Genomic DNA, 17,766 nt, shown 5'->3' on the forward strand with positions numbered 1-17,766 from the left:
AAATCATAATATTTATGGGGGCTTATCTACTATTAAAAACATTTTGTTCTTCGACGTTTCTGGATCTCCTTTTTTTAACAGTAATGTGATGAATAATATTAATTTTGAGCCTATGAAAAATAGTGATTGGGTGTGTGGAGTTGATTTGTGTATCTTCCCTGGGCACAAAGGAAGCATATAATGTATATAATCTACATGTATTATGTCCCTCTAGACCCAACTTGTACAGCACGTGTAAGTTTACAATGATATTTTTGAAAAGAGAGTATGGTAGTTTACCTGTCTTGTGGCTACCCTAAACGCTCAAGCTTTACCCTTAAAAATGAGGAATGACATAATGTAGCTGATGTTCGTGTTAATTTGTATTCCAAAGTCACTTTACAATAGGGCCACATCCAGATAAATGTCCTGTTATTGGACCATCTGCATTCCCTGTTGCAGATGACTAGAACCTATTCAGCATTTCAGAGATGGCACAAAAACTTCCATCCTGAGACGGCAGGATCCCTGTTTCAGCTTTGGGACAGGAGACTTCCATGTGAGGGGTAAATATTAAGGAACCAGCTGTCCAACTGATTTGCATCTTATTTGTTCTACTGTTTATTGTTAGAACTACAGAGAACGGCTGTTGGAAGTGCCTTTTTAAAATCTAGGTTTGTGACTTTTCAAATGTTACACCTTATTTCTTTCAATTGGGGCATAAGGACCACCTAAAATACTCAACAAAAGTCATGACAGGTATTTGAGATTTTAACCTTGGGTATAGCTGCGATGTCTTTCTCCATTGTTTGTTTTTCTTCACCTATTGCTCTTTCTCAGGTGATTGAAAAATTGAAGAATTGTAATATGATATTCTGGCTGCAGTAACACTGAACAAGAAGTCCTGCAGTCACTGCTACACAGCCCTAACCCCAGACAGGTTCCAGACTTCAGCTTTGTCACTTGAAATGCCTATGCTTGCTCCATCCCCTGGTCAGTGTAGAGAGCCAGGGATTTCTTGGGCGTTTTCAGGGAGTAATCCTGATGAGCGTGGCTTTCACTGTCCATTTCAGAGGTGGCTTAGTCAATTTTGTAGCTGGTATTGGAGTGAGAGAGCAGATGTGAAAAACAGCTTTTAAAGAGCACCTTGGAGTATGTACTGCTCAGTTTGTATTTAATCTTTACTTGTTGGTTTCTGTGGGAGTTACCAAACCAGTTGAGCTACAGTGCTGGCATGGAGCCAAATGAAAAATACAGTTTTCTTCACTGTAAACATGACAAGCAGTAATGTTTTTCTCAGCTTCATTTTAAAGGCATTATAATGGAAGAAAATGAAACTAAAACACATTTCTATGCCAGTTTTATACGTGGAAGAATTTTTTTTCTTTTAATAAAAAACTCTTGGAGAATAGAACATACAAACTTAAGTATGTGATCAATTATCTGTGCTGCAAGATACTTGATGGAGTTGGTAAACCAACACTGTTTTTTTATTCTGGTGTAGTTATGGTGCACATGCATTTTTTTTTGCCTCTATAAACACGAAAAATGTGTAGAGTTCTTTATTTTTAGTCCTGTTTTGATAACAGAAAAAAAATAGTGCCTGAAAATTTAATGAATAATAGCAGCAGACACTAATCTCTATCTCTTCAGGCTTATTTTTAAACTGTTTTCAGTGTCCAATGGCTCTGTTAACTCATTATCAGACATTCAGCTGAGCTTGCTCATTGTTGCTTTGCTTTTGGGATTTATTTTGTTGAAAAATCTGTAAGTCCAGCTTTGCCTTTCTAAGATAAATGCAAACTATATTAAGTGCTCACAGTGATTTCACCAGGACATCCTTGTGTGGGTGCAACTGCATCACATGGGGAACAACTGCATTTTAATTTCAGGACTGAATTTTCCAGGGTTGTCTTATTTGCCTGTAACTCCCTCTGTTTTATTTCACAGAGTGAGGAAATGCTTGTTTAACAAAATGATCAGCTGCTGCTTTGTAAAACTTAAAAAAAACTAGAGTTGAAAATGACATCTTGAAGAATGGATGTTGCATCCATGTAGCTTGATGCACCAGAGGATAAAAAAATCCTTTGGTTGTGCTTTGTTGTTTGAATGAGGTTTTTTAAGAATTTCATAATAGAAAAGTAAGAAATAGGATTTGAACAGATTTTTAGAAGGATCTTCTCACAATTCTTATGTCTTGAGACAAATTAAGCTGCTGTGAAACCTTTGCTGACAGATACTTGTCTCACCTCTTCCTTATAACTCCAAATGGACAGCTATTCCTATGTAGGTTATGCTAATGCTTTTGGTAATTAGGAGGTTTTTAAGTAGATGTGGTTTAGCTGAACAAAAGAACTCTAAATTTTATTAGGAGCAGTACGTTTTTATTTGCATATTCAATCCTTTTATTAAAAAATTCAACTTGATTCACTTGGTCTGTATGTCTGCAGGCATGGAGGAAATAAGGAATTCTCAAAAGCAGACATACATCCTGAAGTGAATCAATGAAATTAATTTCCTTCACCTAATTTCCTCCAGCTCTCAGAAGCAAAAGTGATAAAAGTTAAACAGAGATCTCTGAAGTTCTCTGTGGGCTATCTGAGGGTTGTTTGCACTGAGATCAGCCAGGAAGATCCTTCATGGTGTGATGGAAATGACTACAAACTGATGTCGGGATTTTGGGCTCCCTGCTCCGTGCAGGACATGCTGCAGTAGCAGTGAATTTTATTTTTACCTTTTGAACACCAAAGTCAAGGAGCATCTCTTTGGGCACCTTCAAGATCTTGTGTATGAGTAGTAACATCACTGTTTTCTGTAGCAGTGCCTCAGGTTTACCCTAATAAATATTTTTTTCTGTTGAATCTTGGGATGAACCATCTCCTCTGAGTTCAAGATGCTGTCCCAGCAAGGAAGTGTTGAAAACAACAGGCTATTGTTGCACTTGGGTGTGCATTGTCCTGGACCCTGAGCGTCTGTATCCTGCCTCGCTCATTCCCAGCCACTGGCTCTGGGCAGGCAGCCCCAGTGTCAAGGAAACAGTGACACATTAATGGCTGCTGTCACCAGAAATGGTCTGAGGGCAGCAGCAGCTCTGCTGTTGAAGGGGGTTTCATAAAACATTGGTTTGTAGAAGAGTAATGAGGTAGTTCTGTGGGTCTCACTGGGGAGTGTCCTGAACTGTAAATAAGAGGAGCAGGAACAAGCGCATAGAGCAAGCTTTGGAAGCATCCCAGGAGGAAGTGGCATGGCATGCTGAGCTAGAGTGGAAGGGAACATTCTGGAGAGGTGGAAGTTGTCCAGAAAGGATCCTGGAACTCAAGAGAAGGGGTTATATTTAAGGAAAGATAGGAGATGGGAATTGATGATGGGAGGAAACTTGAGGAGGTAAACTTGGGAAAGGGTATGGACTAGGAAGGGGCTATTTGTAATAGTATTCCAAGTGGGAGTGAGACAGGCTTGTATTTACTGATGCCAGTTAAAGGAATGTTGTAAGAATCAAGAGAGAGGAAGATAAAAGTCCAGACAAGGGTTTTAGCTGTTTCCAGATAGATAAGAAAGATTTCATTTGAGAGAAGTTACTCTGAAAGATCTGCAAACACTTAAATGTAGTTCATTATTTATTGATTTTAAAGATTAGTTGTTGTTATGTTTCCCTTCTGCAAAAAGGGTGATGATGGGTTTTTGGTTTGGTTCTTCGTGTGTGGTTTTTTAACAGAATTGTCTTGATTTTTAATTTCAATTCTTTCCTCATGCTATGGCAAAGTTGGGAATGCAGCCCACAGGGAAAGGTTGGCCTCTCTTCAAGGAGCTGAAGCACTGTAGCGTTGCTGGCTTTTAAGAGTACTTAGTAAATAAAAGTAGGCTGGGTAGAAGTAAAGAAAAAAAAAAAGGAAATTAAAAGAAAAGGGAAGGCAAATCATTAGAGACATGTTGATAGCAGTGAGGAAGGTGTTACATGAAGTTCAGTTTTTCTTCTTTAAGTGAATAAATATTAAAGCTTTAAATATTCAAGAGAAATGGGTAAAGCTGTTATGGACATATCAAAGCAGCAAAAGGAAGGGGACTTGACTAACGTGAGCTGTTCAAAATGGATTGACCATGTTTCAAGTTGAGGCAGAAGCTTAGGAGGGCTCTGAGTCTGCTAATATTGTGCAGATTTCTTTTGATGACCAATGCAATGGAGATCATGAATTGCAGTCTTGTAAGTGATAAGTGATTACAGTGAAATGTTTAGTTGGCACTGACCACAGTAACTAGGATGTTTTATGCATGTCTGTATTGAGGCAGATACTGGACATTCTGTCATGTACAAAAGCATCCAGTAAAGCAGTGAAAATGAGCTTAGAGGTGTCTTTTGGTCCTTTTTCCAGTGTGACGATGCTGCAGGCAGTGAGGTATTTCTTAAGGTCCTGCGCCTGTTTCACTTAAGAGCTTTGAGATTATACTTCGGCTTTCATCTCCTGTATAAAGCCCAGGGTTTTTTGCTGGCTTTCTGTACTGACTTGGTTTTCACGTTGCTCATCCTCACAGCCCGGAAGTCCAAAAAGTTGGGGAAATTGAAAGGGATGCACGAGGAGCAGCCCCAGCAGCGGCAGCAGCCACCCCCGCAGAGCCCTGAGGAAGGGACGACGTACATCGCACCTGTGACCGAGCCCTCTGTCAACACTGCACTTGTCCCCCACATGTCTGCTATCTCACCAGCACTTACTCCCTCTCCTGTTAAGATCCTTGAAAGCATTGAGCCGGAGATCGTGTACGCAGGATACGACAGCTCGAAGCCAGACACAGCGGAGTACCTGCTTTCCACCCTAAACCGCCTGGCCGGCAAGCAGATGATTCAGGTGGTGAAGTGGGCGAAGATACTTCCAGGTAGGAACGTTAGTCATCTGCTGAGATCTCACTTCACTGTTTCTTTTAGTTCAGAGAAATATTTGCTTGGTAAATTGAATCTTTAATCCATGGACTGTGTTGAGAAAACCAGCAGTTGGGGGGTTTGAGATGAACCTCTGAGAGAAGATAGTTGGGCCTTTTTTTCTTATTTTATGTAAAGTTTGTTTCAAATGTGATTGATATTTAAAAAGCTTTCATTTTCAGTAATAGCCTCTTAAGAAGAAAACATGTTTTGTCACTGGAATGAAAAATTACAGTTTTATTTTTTCCGAATTGGGAGTGTTGCTCTTGTGTGTGAATACTGGAAAAGTAGTAAGCAATGTGTTTGGTGATGGTTTGACCAGCCCTTGTAGTTCATGGGTATTTTCTGGTTTGATCTCTAGGATTTAGAAACTTGCCTCTCGAGGACCAAATTACTTTAATTCAGTATTCATGGATGTGTCTGTCATCGTTTGCCTTGAGTTGGAGGTCGTACAAACATACAAACAGCCAGTTCCTCTATTTTGCTCCAGACCTGATCTTCGATGAGTAAGTATTCCTTAATGGCCCTTTTCAGTACAGGCTGGAAGGACTGCTGTCTTTATTTGGTTTTTCAGGCATACTTGCAGTCTAAGAAAATTTCAGCTAATTCTGGCTTAAAAAGCAGCTGAAGTTTTAATTCTTTTCAGTGACTCACATTTCAATTGCCAAACCTTTGATTACTGCTGTCCACTTCTCCTTATGTATGGGGATGTGTTCTCAAACTGGGACCATCCCACTGGTTTGAAATGTGACTGATACACAACCACAATTTATAGAAAAGAACATTTTTTGGTATCTACTGGAGCTTGGAAAAATATCCAACTTCTAGGAAATGTGAATGTTTAAATTACTGGGGTTTTTCAGAGCAGTCATATAATGGTGCTTTTGTTAACAATATACAGCTGTTCAATGTGTTTTCTTGACAGTCTTAATTACCCTTCTTTGCGACCGTGAAAGAAGCCAAAATGTTTTTTCAGTAATGAAACATAACTTTTATGATGCATTCAGACAAAAAGAAGAATCAACCATTCCGTCTGAGTATGTGTTCCTTCATATTTTATGTTTGTGTGTGTTTAGTGCTTTACTTTTGATGACTATAATTTAATTTCTGTTCCATTCTCCTAGTGTTTATTACAAGACAGTAAAGTCAAAAAATCTAAGTGAATGCACAGACAGTCAAACGGGGCTTGCATCATTTGCTTATCCCAGAAGGTTGGGGGTTGTTTTTTAGAGGTAAAAAGGAGACATAATCAATAGGATATGGGTGCACTTGGGGAAAAAAACACAAAACAGGAAAAGAATTAACAAAAAAATAACTTACCACTTAATCTCTTGATGCATTCTGAAGTCTTTTTCTTGGAAAAAATGCTTTGTTGCTGTCCATCTTAATAGTCTGTCTTTGATTTAGGAATCCCTAAATAATTAATGAGTATGAGATGGGTCCCAAAACAGTGAGCAATATCAAACAAGGATTGTTTGGTTGGGTTTTTTTTTTTAAGAGGGAGAACTGCTGATTTACTTCATGTGGCCAAAAATGTAGTGTCAGCCATTTTCCATGATGAAAGCACCTCCATTATGATTTGAACATTAGAGAATTGTCACGGGGGAAAAAAGGGTATCTGCAGCTAGAGGTAAGTGAAAATGTGAACTTTGAAGAGTTTAGTTCTCCTGGGGGAATGTAGACTAACAGTTCAAACACAAAAGCAGCTTTCCCTCATCTCAAGAAAGTCAGGGGGTCAGGATTTATTGGACAGAGAAATCAATCCTGCTTTCAAATAAAAGTGTGTGCATTGCTTGCTCTTGTTCTACTGCAGCTAGAAGCAACTTCAAGAATTTGGGATCAATTGAGAGTTTTGTGCTGCAAGCCTTGAAGATAGGTGCCTGTAGAATTATACTGAGCTTGAGGTAGGGCTGCAGTTGGAAGAAGGAGCACAAAATGAAAACATCCCAAACCAGATATGTAATTGAGATAGTGGTCTGGTCTCTTGCGTGTTTGGCAATATACTCATTGCAGAGAGAAGGCAATTGCTTATAAATAGAGAAAAAAAAAAAAATTCCAGGAGATGTGAGAGGGGGACAGGGCCTTTTGAAGTAGCTAACCAGGGCAGGAAATGTCCTTGGAGATAAAAGAGCAGGACGTTTGGTGTTCACTCAGAAACAGTAATGGACACATCTCTGGAACGGGAAGGGTTTTCTTTCACACACACTTTGCTTGTGTTTCATACTCACTGGGCGTCACGGCAGGTATTTGTTCCAGGTTCTCACATTGCCACTCAGAATGGTGGTTGAGGCTGCATTTGGAGTCTGAGTTGAGGGCTCTCTGGCAAAGTGAAGTTGTTGAGAAACTGGCAGAGAGCCAGTGGAGGATTGCCGAGGTGGTCAGGGCTGATTGGGACAGTGAGGGACCTGATGATGCAATGTGGATTTAATTGCACCCTTCAGCTTCCTAATGAGTTGTAGAAAAGCTGAAGTCTGGCTCTTCATGGAAGTGCTCAGGGGAAGAATGAGAATTTGTGATCCCAAACTTGGAACAACACACTGCCGCCTGGGCAGCAGGAGAAGACATTTCCTACGAGATGGTGAATCAGCGGAGGAGGTGCCCAGAGATCTTGGGGTCTCGGGCCCGGATGATGTCCAAGCTTTCACTGGGCAAAGCCCAAGCAGCCTGCTTCAATGTCAAAATTGCCTCTGCAGGGAGCAGGGGATTGGATTTGAGACCTCCAGAGGTCCCTCCCAAGCTACTGTTTTGTGATTCTAAGTTAAGAGATGCAATGCTTTTCCCAGTTTTGAGGTAAGGCCAGAGATTATTTACTGGAATTGTACAAGCCGGCCAATACAGTTCACTGTAGAAACCATTCCAGTAATACAAAATACAATACATATTCCTGTTCATGAAGTGCTTTGAAGCATTGCTCTGAAATTGCTGAAGACTGGTCTTACTTTTGCTTTTTGAGTACCTTGAACTTGGAAATGTGCTGTGTAATTGTATGCACTAGCCTTTGTTTCTGTGCCATGGAGTTTATTAGACCTCCCTGAGGTTTACTTGGTGAAACTTTCTGAGTGTTTTACTGCCCTTGGCATTTTAGGACATTTATAAATTGATGCAGAAAGAAAGGGGATGCTTTACAATGCCTTTCCTTTTACTGGTTTGAGAGAGTTACATTTCTGTTATCACCTGGCTAAGATTCTCTTGGTATTTCTTCATATTGTGTCTGAAGAGGTCATTTCCCGTTTCTATACAAGAAAAAATAAGCACTGTCCTTGACCAGGCCTTTGGTGCCCCAGAGGGTTCAGCATTTTCTTCAATGAACAGTTAAAAATGAGTGAAAGTAGAGGTTGGCATTAGTGGAATTATGTGGCTTTGTTTTACGTTAAATGAATTTTCCGTTTACTCTTAACTACTTTGAATAAAAGGAAGTTGTAATGTTTCTGGAGGGCCATGATATATGATCTTGTTTTCTTTCTTGTTCTGAAGGCCTGTAAACAAGGCCAATAGCAAATGAGGATCCATATTGTTTATAGCTGTTAAATGTAGCTTTGATTGTATAAATACAATGCAAAATGCCTCCCTGCTCATATGTGGTTTGATTTCCTGTTAGGCTTGTGGAAGGCTGGAAATATTTGTCTGCCTTCATTTAGTCATGCTACCTATCTAATTAAGTGTACTGTTTGTCTTTATGGTTCAAGCATATATTCCATTGATTTAATTTGGCTTAACTGAACATGAAGATTTTAACTGAGGGATATGAAAATGGCTGCTCACAGAAATGCCTAAAAAACAGCCTGAAAAGAGGCATAAAATAGAGTGTTTTGTGTTATGTTTGATTAAGTTATGGCATGTGCCGTTTTTTAACCATTTCTTTTGTAATGTAATAGCTGTGATCAAAATTAATATTCTGTAGATACAGCTTTGGTCTTAATCTACAGTAAATCTCTAGAAGACCGTAATACATGTGGCACCACGTAATTCATATTGAGGGTAAACACTCTTAAAGAATGACTGCTGCGTATGGGATAACACTCAGAAGGTGTTGTAGTTATGTTTGTAGCCTGAGCAAACTCAAATTCAAGAAGTTGCAAAATTCCAAAATTAAGGTGGTCTGCGAAATCATAGTTTAAGCCCTTTGGGTACATGCTTTGAAGACTGTATCCTTAACAAAACCCTTATGTTATACTATCCCATAATATTTTTCCAATGTGACTCCTTTGATCAGGTTGGATGAGATGTAAGGATTATGTAGTGAGGAGGTTTTTCTTCCATTTGTTGTCATTGAGGAAGCCATACCTTGAATAGATCTAGGGATTTGGGAGAACAGAGATGTTAATGGGGAAGATTTTCTTAAGACATGGGGAAAGACTGTCCCTAATTCAAACCTTAAGCTCTGAGACTTTTCAGGTTCCTTCTGCAAAAGTTACAGAAATCCTGCAAGAAAGGGAAAAAAAAAAAAAAAAAAAAAAAAAAAAAAAGTTTCTTTAACTCAAGGGAGGGAGGAGATTTCTCTTTAAGATTTAACCAATAACTCCAGCTAAAATTTTCTAATCTAATTCAACCTGAGGCAGGCACATGTGTGGATAATCGAAGTCCAGAGCATTAAATGGGTAAAATCGTACACAATTGAAAACAGAAAACCAAGTAGTGCTGGCTGGAATGGGTGCAAGAACAAAGCAAGGGATGTACAAAACCCCATGGTTTGTAACACCAGCTTATTTTCAGGGATTCTGGCTGAAACTCTGCAAATACTCTTTACTACAGGGAACAGCCTTAAACAGGATTTCTAAGGCATGGTTCTGGAAGGTAGGGCAGTTAGTTGCAACTACCATTGCTTTTTCCCTTACTGGATGAATTAATCATAGAACTAAAGGCAACCATGACTCTTTCCCTGGCTGTGCCCTTTTGAGGGAAAAGTCCTCAACATTTTTGAAAAGTGGTGGTGTGACAGTTCATGTCTACAAGAAATGAGCCCAGCCTTTCAAAAGCAGGACTTTCTGTCTTTGCAGTGCAGAAGTCAGATGCCTGAATTCTGGAGAAAGGCAAGGGATGCTCCTTTTTGCTCAGGTTTTAATGGGCTCAGGCAGTTGCTGTCCGCTGGCTACTGGTGACAACATCCCAGGTTGCAGCGGCGGTGGCTGACCTTTAGAGGCGTCCCGGCTAGCTGCGGCCAGCACCGCCGGCAGCACGGGGGCACTCTCCCGATCCGGAGAGATCTCGGTCAGGGGAGCGCCTAAGGCTTTCGCCTTTAGGGACGAGGATCCGCGGCTGAGAGAGTTAGGGCTGCTACCCACAGGAGGCAAGGAAGAGACGGACTCCAGCAGTGGTGCGAACCAGGTTTAATGCCCAGGGGAGCCACCAGCTGGAGACAAAGCCAACTGGGCTCCGACCTGGGTTTTTAAAGGAGGGGCGGATACAAAGGCGAAGGGTGGTCTCCAACGAATCAGAAACAAGGAGGGTGTGGTGGTGGGATAACAAGCAGACAGGGAAAACCAATGAGGGTAGAGCATGGGTGGAGCCCTGGCCCCTGATCCAATCACTCGATGCCCAGGATGGAAGATTCTAGACAGAAGGGCTGGGGCACCGAGTGACAGACAGGGAACCAGGGAGGGACTGAGGGAATTGATACATTGGTTGTTATGGGTAACGGGGAGGGGAGAGGTGACAGACGGGGCGATCAAGAAGAGAGAGAGCCAGGGCAGAACCATTACAATAGAAAGGGGTGTAAGGAACAAACCAAACTGGCATATAACATAACCAAACACAATACAACACCAGGTATCTGCTTCCACCCATGCATTAAGTCAGGGCATTGGCTGGCAAACTTTCAGAGGCTCAGGAAGGAATAAAAAGCATTTACAAGTTCAGCACTGCCAACAGAAACCCAACAGGAGCCAAAACATGGAATGGCAGGGATCCTCACTCACACAACGTGGGAAACCAGTAGGAGCAGTGGGACAGGGGCTGCCTTTGGGGCCGTGGCTTGTGCTCCCAGCACATCTACTCCTCCCAGCTGGAAGCCAGAACTGCATCCCTCATGGCAAGCTGTACTGCTTATCCATTCCTTCCCCTAAGGAAAATGCATGGTGGCTTCTTATTTCTCCTTAAGGCATTGATGGCATTGATGATGGATGTTAAAATTCAAGCCATGCTCCTCCTCTATATATTGGTTTGTGCTGGCATAAAAGCCCCAGACGGATGGCCCAACCCCAGAATTCCCCCACAGGTCTTGATTTTTTTTTTTTTTTTTTTTGCTTTTAGGTTTAACATAGTCTCTCTGTAAATTTCTGAATCTGCAGCAACTTTTGAAAAGACTGAAGATTTCAAAATAATTTCCTATTTTTAAAAATCTACCCAAATTACCTTATTTACCATTCCAGCCTTACCTGGCTGTGAAATAGCAGTGATGTGGGATACTGAGAGAGTTCAGTGATGCTGAGACACACTGTGTGGAGACACTAATACGTTAAAGTACAGCATCAATATTTCAATAGTATTTTGCAAATGCACTGCATGACTAATGTGCTGTTTTCTTGCTCCTTTGATTTTTCTCAGCATCTGCAGCAGAAATAATAAATCATAGGTGCAGAAGTGTGCAGGATCTGAATTTCCTGGCCATTGCGCTTCATGCTGTCGTTGGTTTTTTACCCTAGTCAAGGATTTGAGGGTTTGCCTAAGGAAAACCACCACTAGGCATTGTAAAATGTACCAAAAATTACTGAACTTGAAAAACTGAGTTTAAAACTGGAGCCAGCTTTCACAACCTTTTGGATCAGTTATGTTATTTTTCCATCTCTGAAATTATTGTATCAGATCATATGCAGCTCAGTCCTTACAGTAAAAACGATTTAACAGAGACTGCACTTCACTTAATATTATGTACAAAATATTAAGAGCAGAATGTAGTGATGGATAAATACTTAATTTTTAAAAAAAATATGTACTATGTATGTAATTAACAAAGTTCATTACAAATTGATATAAATAGATCCTTTAAAGCATAAGATTTTGCTCCCAGTAAAGTAAAAGGGAAGTATTGCAAGCACCTCTCATGCTGTGCCTTTGGTAATTGCCCCAAGCATGACGTTTTTAAATTTAGAAGGAGACCAAGGCTGATGCTGTCAATAAATGAACAATAATGATTACAATTTTCAAATGAGTTGAGGTAGAGCAAATGAGGTAGAGAGGGGCAGGAAAAACAGCAGTACAAGGGGATTTCTAGGAAGTTTCTGTGCTAGCGTTGTCACGGGATGTGAATGGGCAGAGGATTTTGTAGCACTGAGGAAAGCCGTAAAATTAAATTAAGGATTATGATATAGCTCAAGTGAAACAGCTAAGATTGTATTAAAAATCTTCATTTAATAATTATGTACATTTTCGTAGTAAATAACATTTTCATTACATTCCTAAACCCCCTTCTAATATGCCAGTGGAAGCTGGGACCATTAGGATTTGGGGTTGTGTAAGGCAGTGCAGGGATGCAGCAGCTTCTCTGGGCCCTTTCAGTGCTGAAGCCTGTAAGTCTTCCTGGTGTTCTGATTTCTATGGTAACAGCAGGAAGATAAATGTAATAAAATAAGCTGAATATTTAAAATCACCTTTTTTTATTATTTATTTAACCTCATATACCTCAGGGCTTGGGAGGGATAATTAGTTAGATTATCTGTGAATGGTGATAAAGCCCATAAGAAACTTATTGTTTAAATTATTACTTTTTAGCTTTTATGTTTGGCAGGGTGATGGCTGTTAACCCTTTTGTCTTCTCTTGCAATCTGTTAATCCTGTAGTTTCTAAATTTAGGTACGTTTTTGTAATCTCTGTCATCTGGCAGTCTCCAAATCCCTCATTTTTAATATTATTGCCACAATTAGAGTTGGTTAGAGTTGTCAGTGTTCATTTTTGCTGATAAATTGTGTGTGCAGTCACTGGTTTTGTTAAAAGGTCAGCAAGCATTCCTTGGTGATCCTCCCTGTGTGGTTTTTGCTTGCATGTATTATTTTGGTGAGGAATACTGAATTCATGCAAAGTGTCAGTGCAGTGAAAAGTGAATATATTCATCAGTAATTTCTTTATATACATTATTTGTTTGTTACTACTATTTGCTTTTTCATAAATTGAGGCTCCGTTCCCATCCAAAGAAGTACATAAAGGGATTTTGTTGCATACCCACCCCACAGTAGTGCAGACAAAAAAAAAAGAAATTTTGGAAAACTGCTGTCATACCTGTACATAATAGAGGTAACATGCTTCAGCTAGATTTTCCAAGTCTTTATTTTGGGCTTCTTTTCTTTGTAAGCAGGTCATTGGTTGGGCAAAGCAATAGATTCGGTTTCTTTGCATAAATTTCTAAAGGCTCTGCCTTTTAGTGCCTCTATCTCTAAACACTTCTTAAATTTCTGAAGTGTTTTGCTTCAAACTGTGAAGCTTTAAAGGACAACAGGAGATACTGTAGTTTATCTGTGAGAATGGGGAAATGTCCGAAACTGTTCCTCTAGTAGAGTTTGTCATCCTTTAAATTGGCCAGAGAAGGTTTAAGATCAGGACAAGGGGCTTCTTCATTTGCCCAATCTAGTAATTACTTAGGTACTTTCTGAATGTGAGATTGCATTTGGACAGTTGTGCTTAATAACCCTTCTGTGTCTTTCTCTGTGAATTTGCCTGTTACCTCTTTGAATACATTTATAATCTTGATATCTAAAATGTTCCGTGGCAGTTGCTTCTGCAATTTAATTATGCATATTTGTTTGTTGGAGATGTTTCTAAAGCAGGTGGCTGATAATTTAATGGAGTGCCACTTCATTCCTGTGTTTGCAGTAATAGTGGATATAATCCTTCTCATCCCATGCATGCCATTTATCACTTAGATCTCCTTCAAGTCCTGTTGTTTCTTCTGTGAGCTGAAGAATCAGTGAGTCAGTTTGACCTCCCCCTGTACATCTGCTAGTTGTCTGCTGTCCCTGGTCATCCTCAGCTCCTCCTCTCATGCTGTGTATTAATTCTGGGAGAAGACCAGACTGACACACTAGATTTAGAGCACAGTGGATGCAGCAGCAAAATTACAATTTCTGTCTTGCTCTCAACTCTTCTCTCACATCTTTGCTTTCTTTTTGATGAACACTGAGCAAGCATTTTCAAAAGGCAAAAGCCCAACAACCAAGTTACACCTAGGACTCTTTATTGTGTGATGTTTGTTAATCCAGTTATTTTGTATGTATGGTGGGATATGATTATACTGTCTGCATTGTCCAGTCAGTGACTTTAACCTTCCATTTTGTCAGCCAGCCCCACAGATTTGCAGGATTTTTCAGCAGTCTTTCACAGGCAGCTCTTGATTTCATTGTCTGGAGCCATCAGCAATCTCTGTCACCTCCAGAGGTCTGATTTTTCCCATATGACGTATGAGCACAGTTCTCAGCCCAGGCCCCAGCTCTGTGAGACTTCCCTGGTAACCTCCATTACTTGTGAGAGATGTCCATTTGCTATTATCTTTGGTCTCCTATTTTTAAGCTGCTAATAATCCACAAAGAGACAACCTCCTTATCCCCAAGCTGTCTTTAAGAGCTTCCAGGAGATCATTTTAATAGCTTTAAAATCCAGCCCTGCCGTGATTGCATCCTCCCATACCTCCTGATGCAAGGCAGTGTGCAGGTCCTAGACCAGTAATTACTCACGCTGGCACGCTGACAGAATTTATTAGAGCCCATACCCAAGCTGCATGCCCCAGTTTCCTTTGTGTGGAAACCAGGGCAGGGGAGAGGAGGAGGAGGAGAGGATTGGTGTTTGCTTAGGTCTCACCCCATATGGCTGTGGGATGCAGCTAGACCTGGCATGTGCAAAGCATTTCCATCGTGCAGACGTCGCCCGGATCCACCAGAGCATCCTCGTGCTATCGTCAGAGTGCCCTTTCAGATTCATGAGACCTGACCTCTCTCTGCCAGAGTTGTGCTGACTTCCTCCCCTTACAGAACGTTTATTTATCAATTCATGCTCCTCTTTCAATGTTTTGCTCAATATAGAACTGGAGCTTACTAGCCTCTGGTCTCCAGTGCTCCCTTCCCACCCTCAGACCCATTTTAAGAAATCAGACACGTTTGTTGCCTTCCATGACTTTTATAAGGGCAATTTAAGCAATAAGCTGCACAGCACAGTTAGTAGTTCAGCAATTCTGTATTTAAGTTGCTTTACAGCTCGTGGACGGATGCCATCTGGTCTTGGTGATTTATTACTATTCATTTTACTGTATTTTTTTTTTTCTTTATAAACCCTTTTCTACTCGCACTTGAATCTGAAACTATTTCTCACACTTGCTCACTGAAAAGGGAGAGCCCTTACTGGGCTTCTCTACAGAGAGCACTGATGCAAAGATTTTATTTAACTTTTCTGATCTTTCTCAAATGCTTCATTTTCATCTTGCTCATCAGTTGGCCTATTGGATGTTCTGGCAGATTCCCAGCTTATGATGGGTTCAAAAGATTTTGAGCGTTGGTTTTTACGACTTTAGTACCAAGACTTGTCCAATGACTTTACATTTAGCATAGACCAGAATTATGCTCTCCTGGTATTGTCTCAGCATGGTTTTGGGACATCCACAAGCATTTTGGGAGGGTTTCTTCTCACTTCTGTCAAGGTATTAGAAAACAGGTTTGTTCCTTGCAATTGTGTCTGAATGTGGTGTTGCTTTAATCTTCCTGCACATGGATGAGCTGTTTGCTGGCATCTCCAAATGCTTCTCACATTCACGGTGCTTGCTTCTGCTGCTTCCCGTGTAGAGTTAAATATGAGCGAAAGAAAAATTAGGAAGTCGTTTTTCTAAACTGGCATGGGAGGAAGACATGCCTCAGTCGACTTCCAGAAAATGCCAGGCTTTGCGTGACAGCATGAGCAAAGTCTTAATTTTTGAGGCATTGTTGGCATAAAAGGAGAATTGCTGCTGCATGTGGAATATAGCAGTAATTTTGTTGATGAACCACTGCAACTGACAATGAGCCCTGGCAGAATGGACGTATAAAACAATACCTAATGGGCACCTTTTCTGGCTCTCAATACCTTTCTCTGATGAAGTTTGAAATGGGGTATTTATTACCATGTGTATGTTATCATCACTTATTGAATATGTTATTGAAAAAGCATTTTGGTAAAGGCATAATTATGTATTTTCTCATTTAAAACTGTGATTTGTCTCTTTTGAAATGCAAATGCAAACCAAAAGAGAGTATTTGGTATCGGCATTCTCCTACGTGCATAATTAACTGTTAATACCAGCATATACTTGGGGTTTTTTGCTATTGATGTGCTTGGGATTTTTAGGGTTACATAACTGGGTGATTATTAAGTTGGATTTTATCACAAGTTCTCTGCTAGTGATTGAGAGCTGAAACTCTCCTTTGGCAATCATTATCCATGGGCTGTTGCCAATTCCTTCTTTGATAGGCATATAACAGGAGGACACTTGGCTGGGACTTTTAAAGCAGCTCTAAATTTCTTAGTATCACTTATCTGGGATGGTATTCTCTAGGGTCACCATGATGATTTTCTTGTAAGAAAACTAATTTTCAGACTTGACTTCTATAAGTTCAGTTTAAAATTGCCAAGTTGAATTTAGAAATTGCCAATTGCCTGGGTGGCTAAAGGCCAAAAAATAGCAGCATAATGTCTGTAGATCTGTTTTAATGTGAAACTGTCTTCCTTGTCTGATTATCAGTGCTCACACTGGTGGTCCTGGGTCCAGTCACTATTTTGTCCTGGGTTTGGCAGTGCCCAAATTGGCCATTGGTGCAAAGTAATAGGTATTTTTGCCTCCCTGGAATGAGATTACTGTAAAGCTTTGGTTTAGGAGTCAAAGGCAAAGTGTTGAAGTGAGGAGGTTTTTGTCTCTTTCTGCTGTGGCTTGCAGACTAAGCAGAGATTAGAAAGTGCTGAATAAAAAATAAGTACTGAACGAAAAGTCATAATTGAATTTTGCCTGAATCCTGCTTGCATTTTGGCTTGGATTTTGATCAGTGTGTTAACTTAATGAGGCTGCTCCAGTATGGGTGACTTCAGTGGCATTTTTAATGGCTTCAGGATGGGACACAGGTGTCTGGGTGCAGTCCACTGAGCAGAGGGATGCTCAATGTTTCCTACCCCTGTGCATGGAAGAATTTATTCAGGTAGTGGCATTCTGTCACCACTGTTGGAGTAGAATACTCCCTCAAGAGACAGTTAAGTGTTGTGACAATAATATGTTTATTTTTTTCTTTCCTCAAGAACCGCAAAATTTTTTCCAGTCAGAATGCCTTCCTAAGGCAGGTAAAATAATTCAGGCCAATGGCTTTTTATGATTAGATGGTCTGAGCCACTGAGCGGGGGTTTCTGTAATCCCATGTCCTAGGCTTTTTCCCTCTTTATCCTCAGTAGCTCTGCCTTGCCCTCAAGGTGTCTGGTGATGTTTTTACTTCTCTCTGTCAAGTTCGAACTGACTTCTTTTGGCATGAGGGAAAGCATGCCTTGGTTTTGGAGGCTTCCAAACAGGTTTTGACTTTCAGGCCTTTGGCAGGTTTTCTTACTGGGCTGCACTTGTTTGATTGGTTGGTTGTTTTGGTTTTGTTACAGTGTAAAGTGCTTTCTGAAGGTGCCTAAAATCAATTTAATTAGTGGGCAACCTTCAAATGGATACAGGTTTTAGTCTAGCAAGGGAAAGGTTCCTGGTTATAAAATTGGAAATGGTTCGTAGAGTGGTAAAAAGTGTGAAATCAGAAGACACAAAAACAATCTTTCACATCAGAGTTTTGCTACAAATATGTATTGGTTTTTTCCTAAGTCTTTTCTGGGCTGCAGAGGCCTAGGGACTAACTCAGGTGCATTTTTGTTCCTCTGAGGTGCTGTGAAAAATTGGCCTTGGTCAGTTT

General features: G+C 40.5%; 1 protein-coding gene across 2 annotated transcripts in view; it reads left to right on the plus strand.

The window, feature by feature from the left end:
• NR3C2 (nuclear receptor subfamily 3 group C member 2) overlaps window positions 1-17,766 on the plus strand; it is a 191,152-nt gene that overhangs the window by 154,042 nt on the left and 19,344 nt on the right. The window contains exons 5-6 of one of the 2 annotated variants that reach the window (XM_041489216.1): window positions 4,510-4,848; window positions 5,253-5,401. In XM_041489216.1, the coding sequence (XP_041345150.1) occupies window positions 4,510-4,848; window positions 5,253-5,401 (488 nt within the window). Of the gene's footprint in view, window positions 1-4,509; window positions 4,849-5,252; window positions 5,402-17,766 lie in introns of those variants that run through there. The other variant, XM_041489215.1, reaches the window with a different exon arrangement.

This window comes from Pyrgilauda ruficollis, unplaced genomic scaffold (assembly GCF_017590135.1).
Source record: "Pyrgilauda ruficollis isolate IOZ18807 unplaced genomic scaffold, ASM1759013v1 scaffold91, whole genome shotgun sequence".
Lineage (NCBI taxonomy): Eukaryota > Metazoa > Chordata > Aves > Passeriformes > Passeridae > Pyrgilauda > Pyrgilauda ruficollis.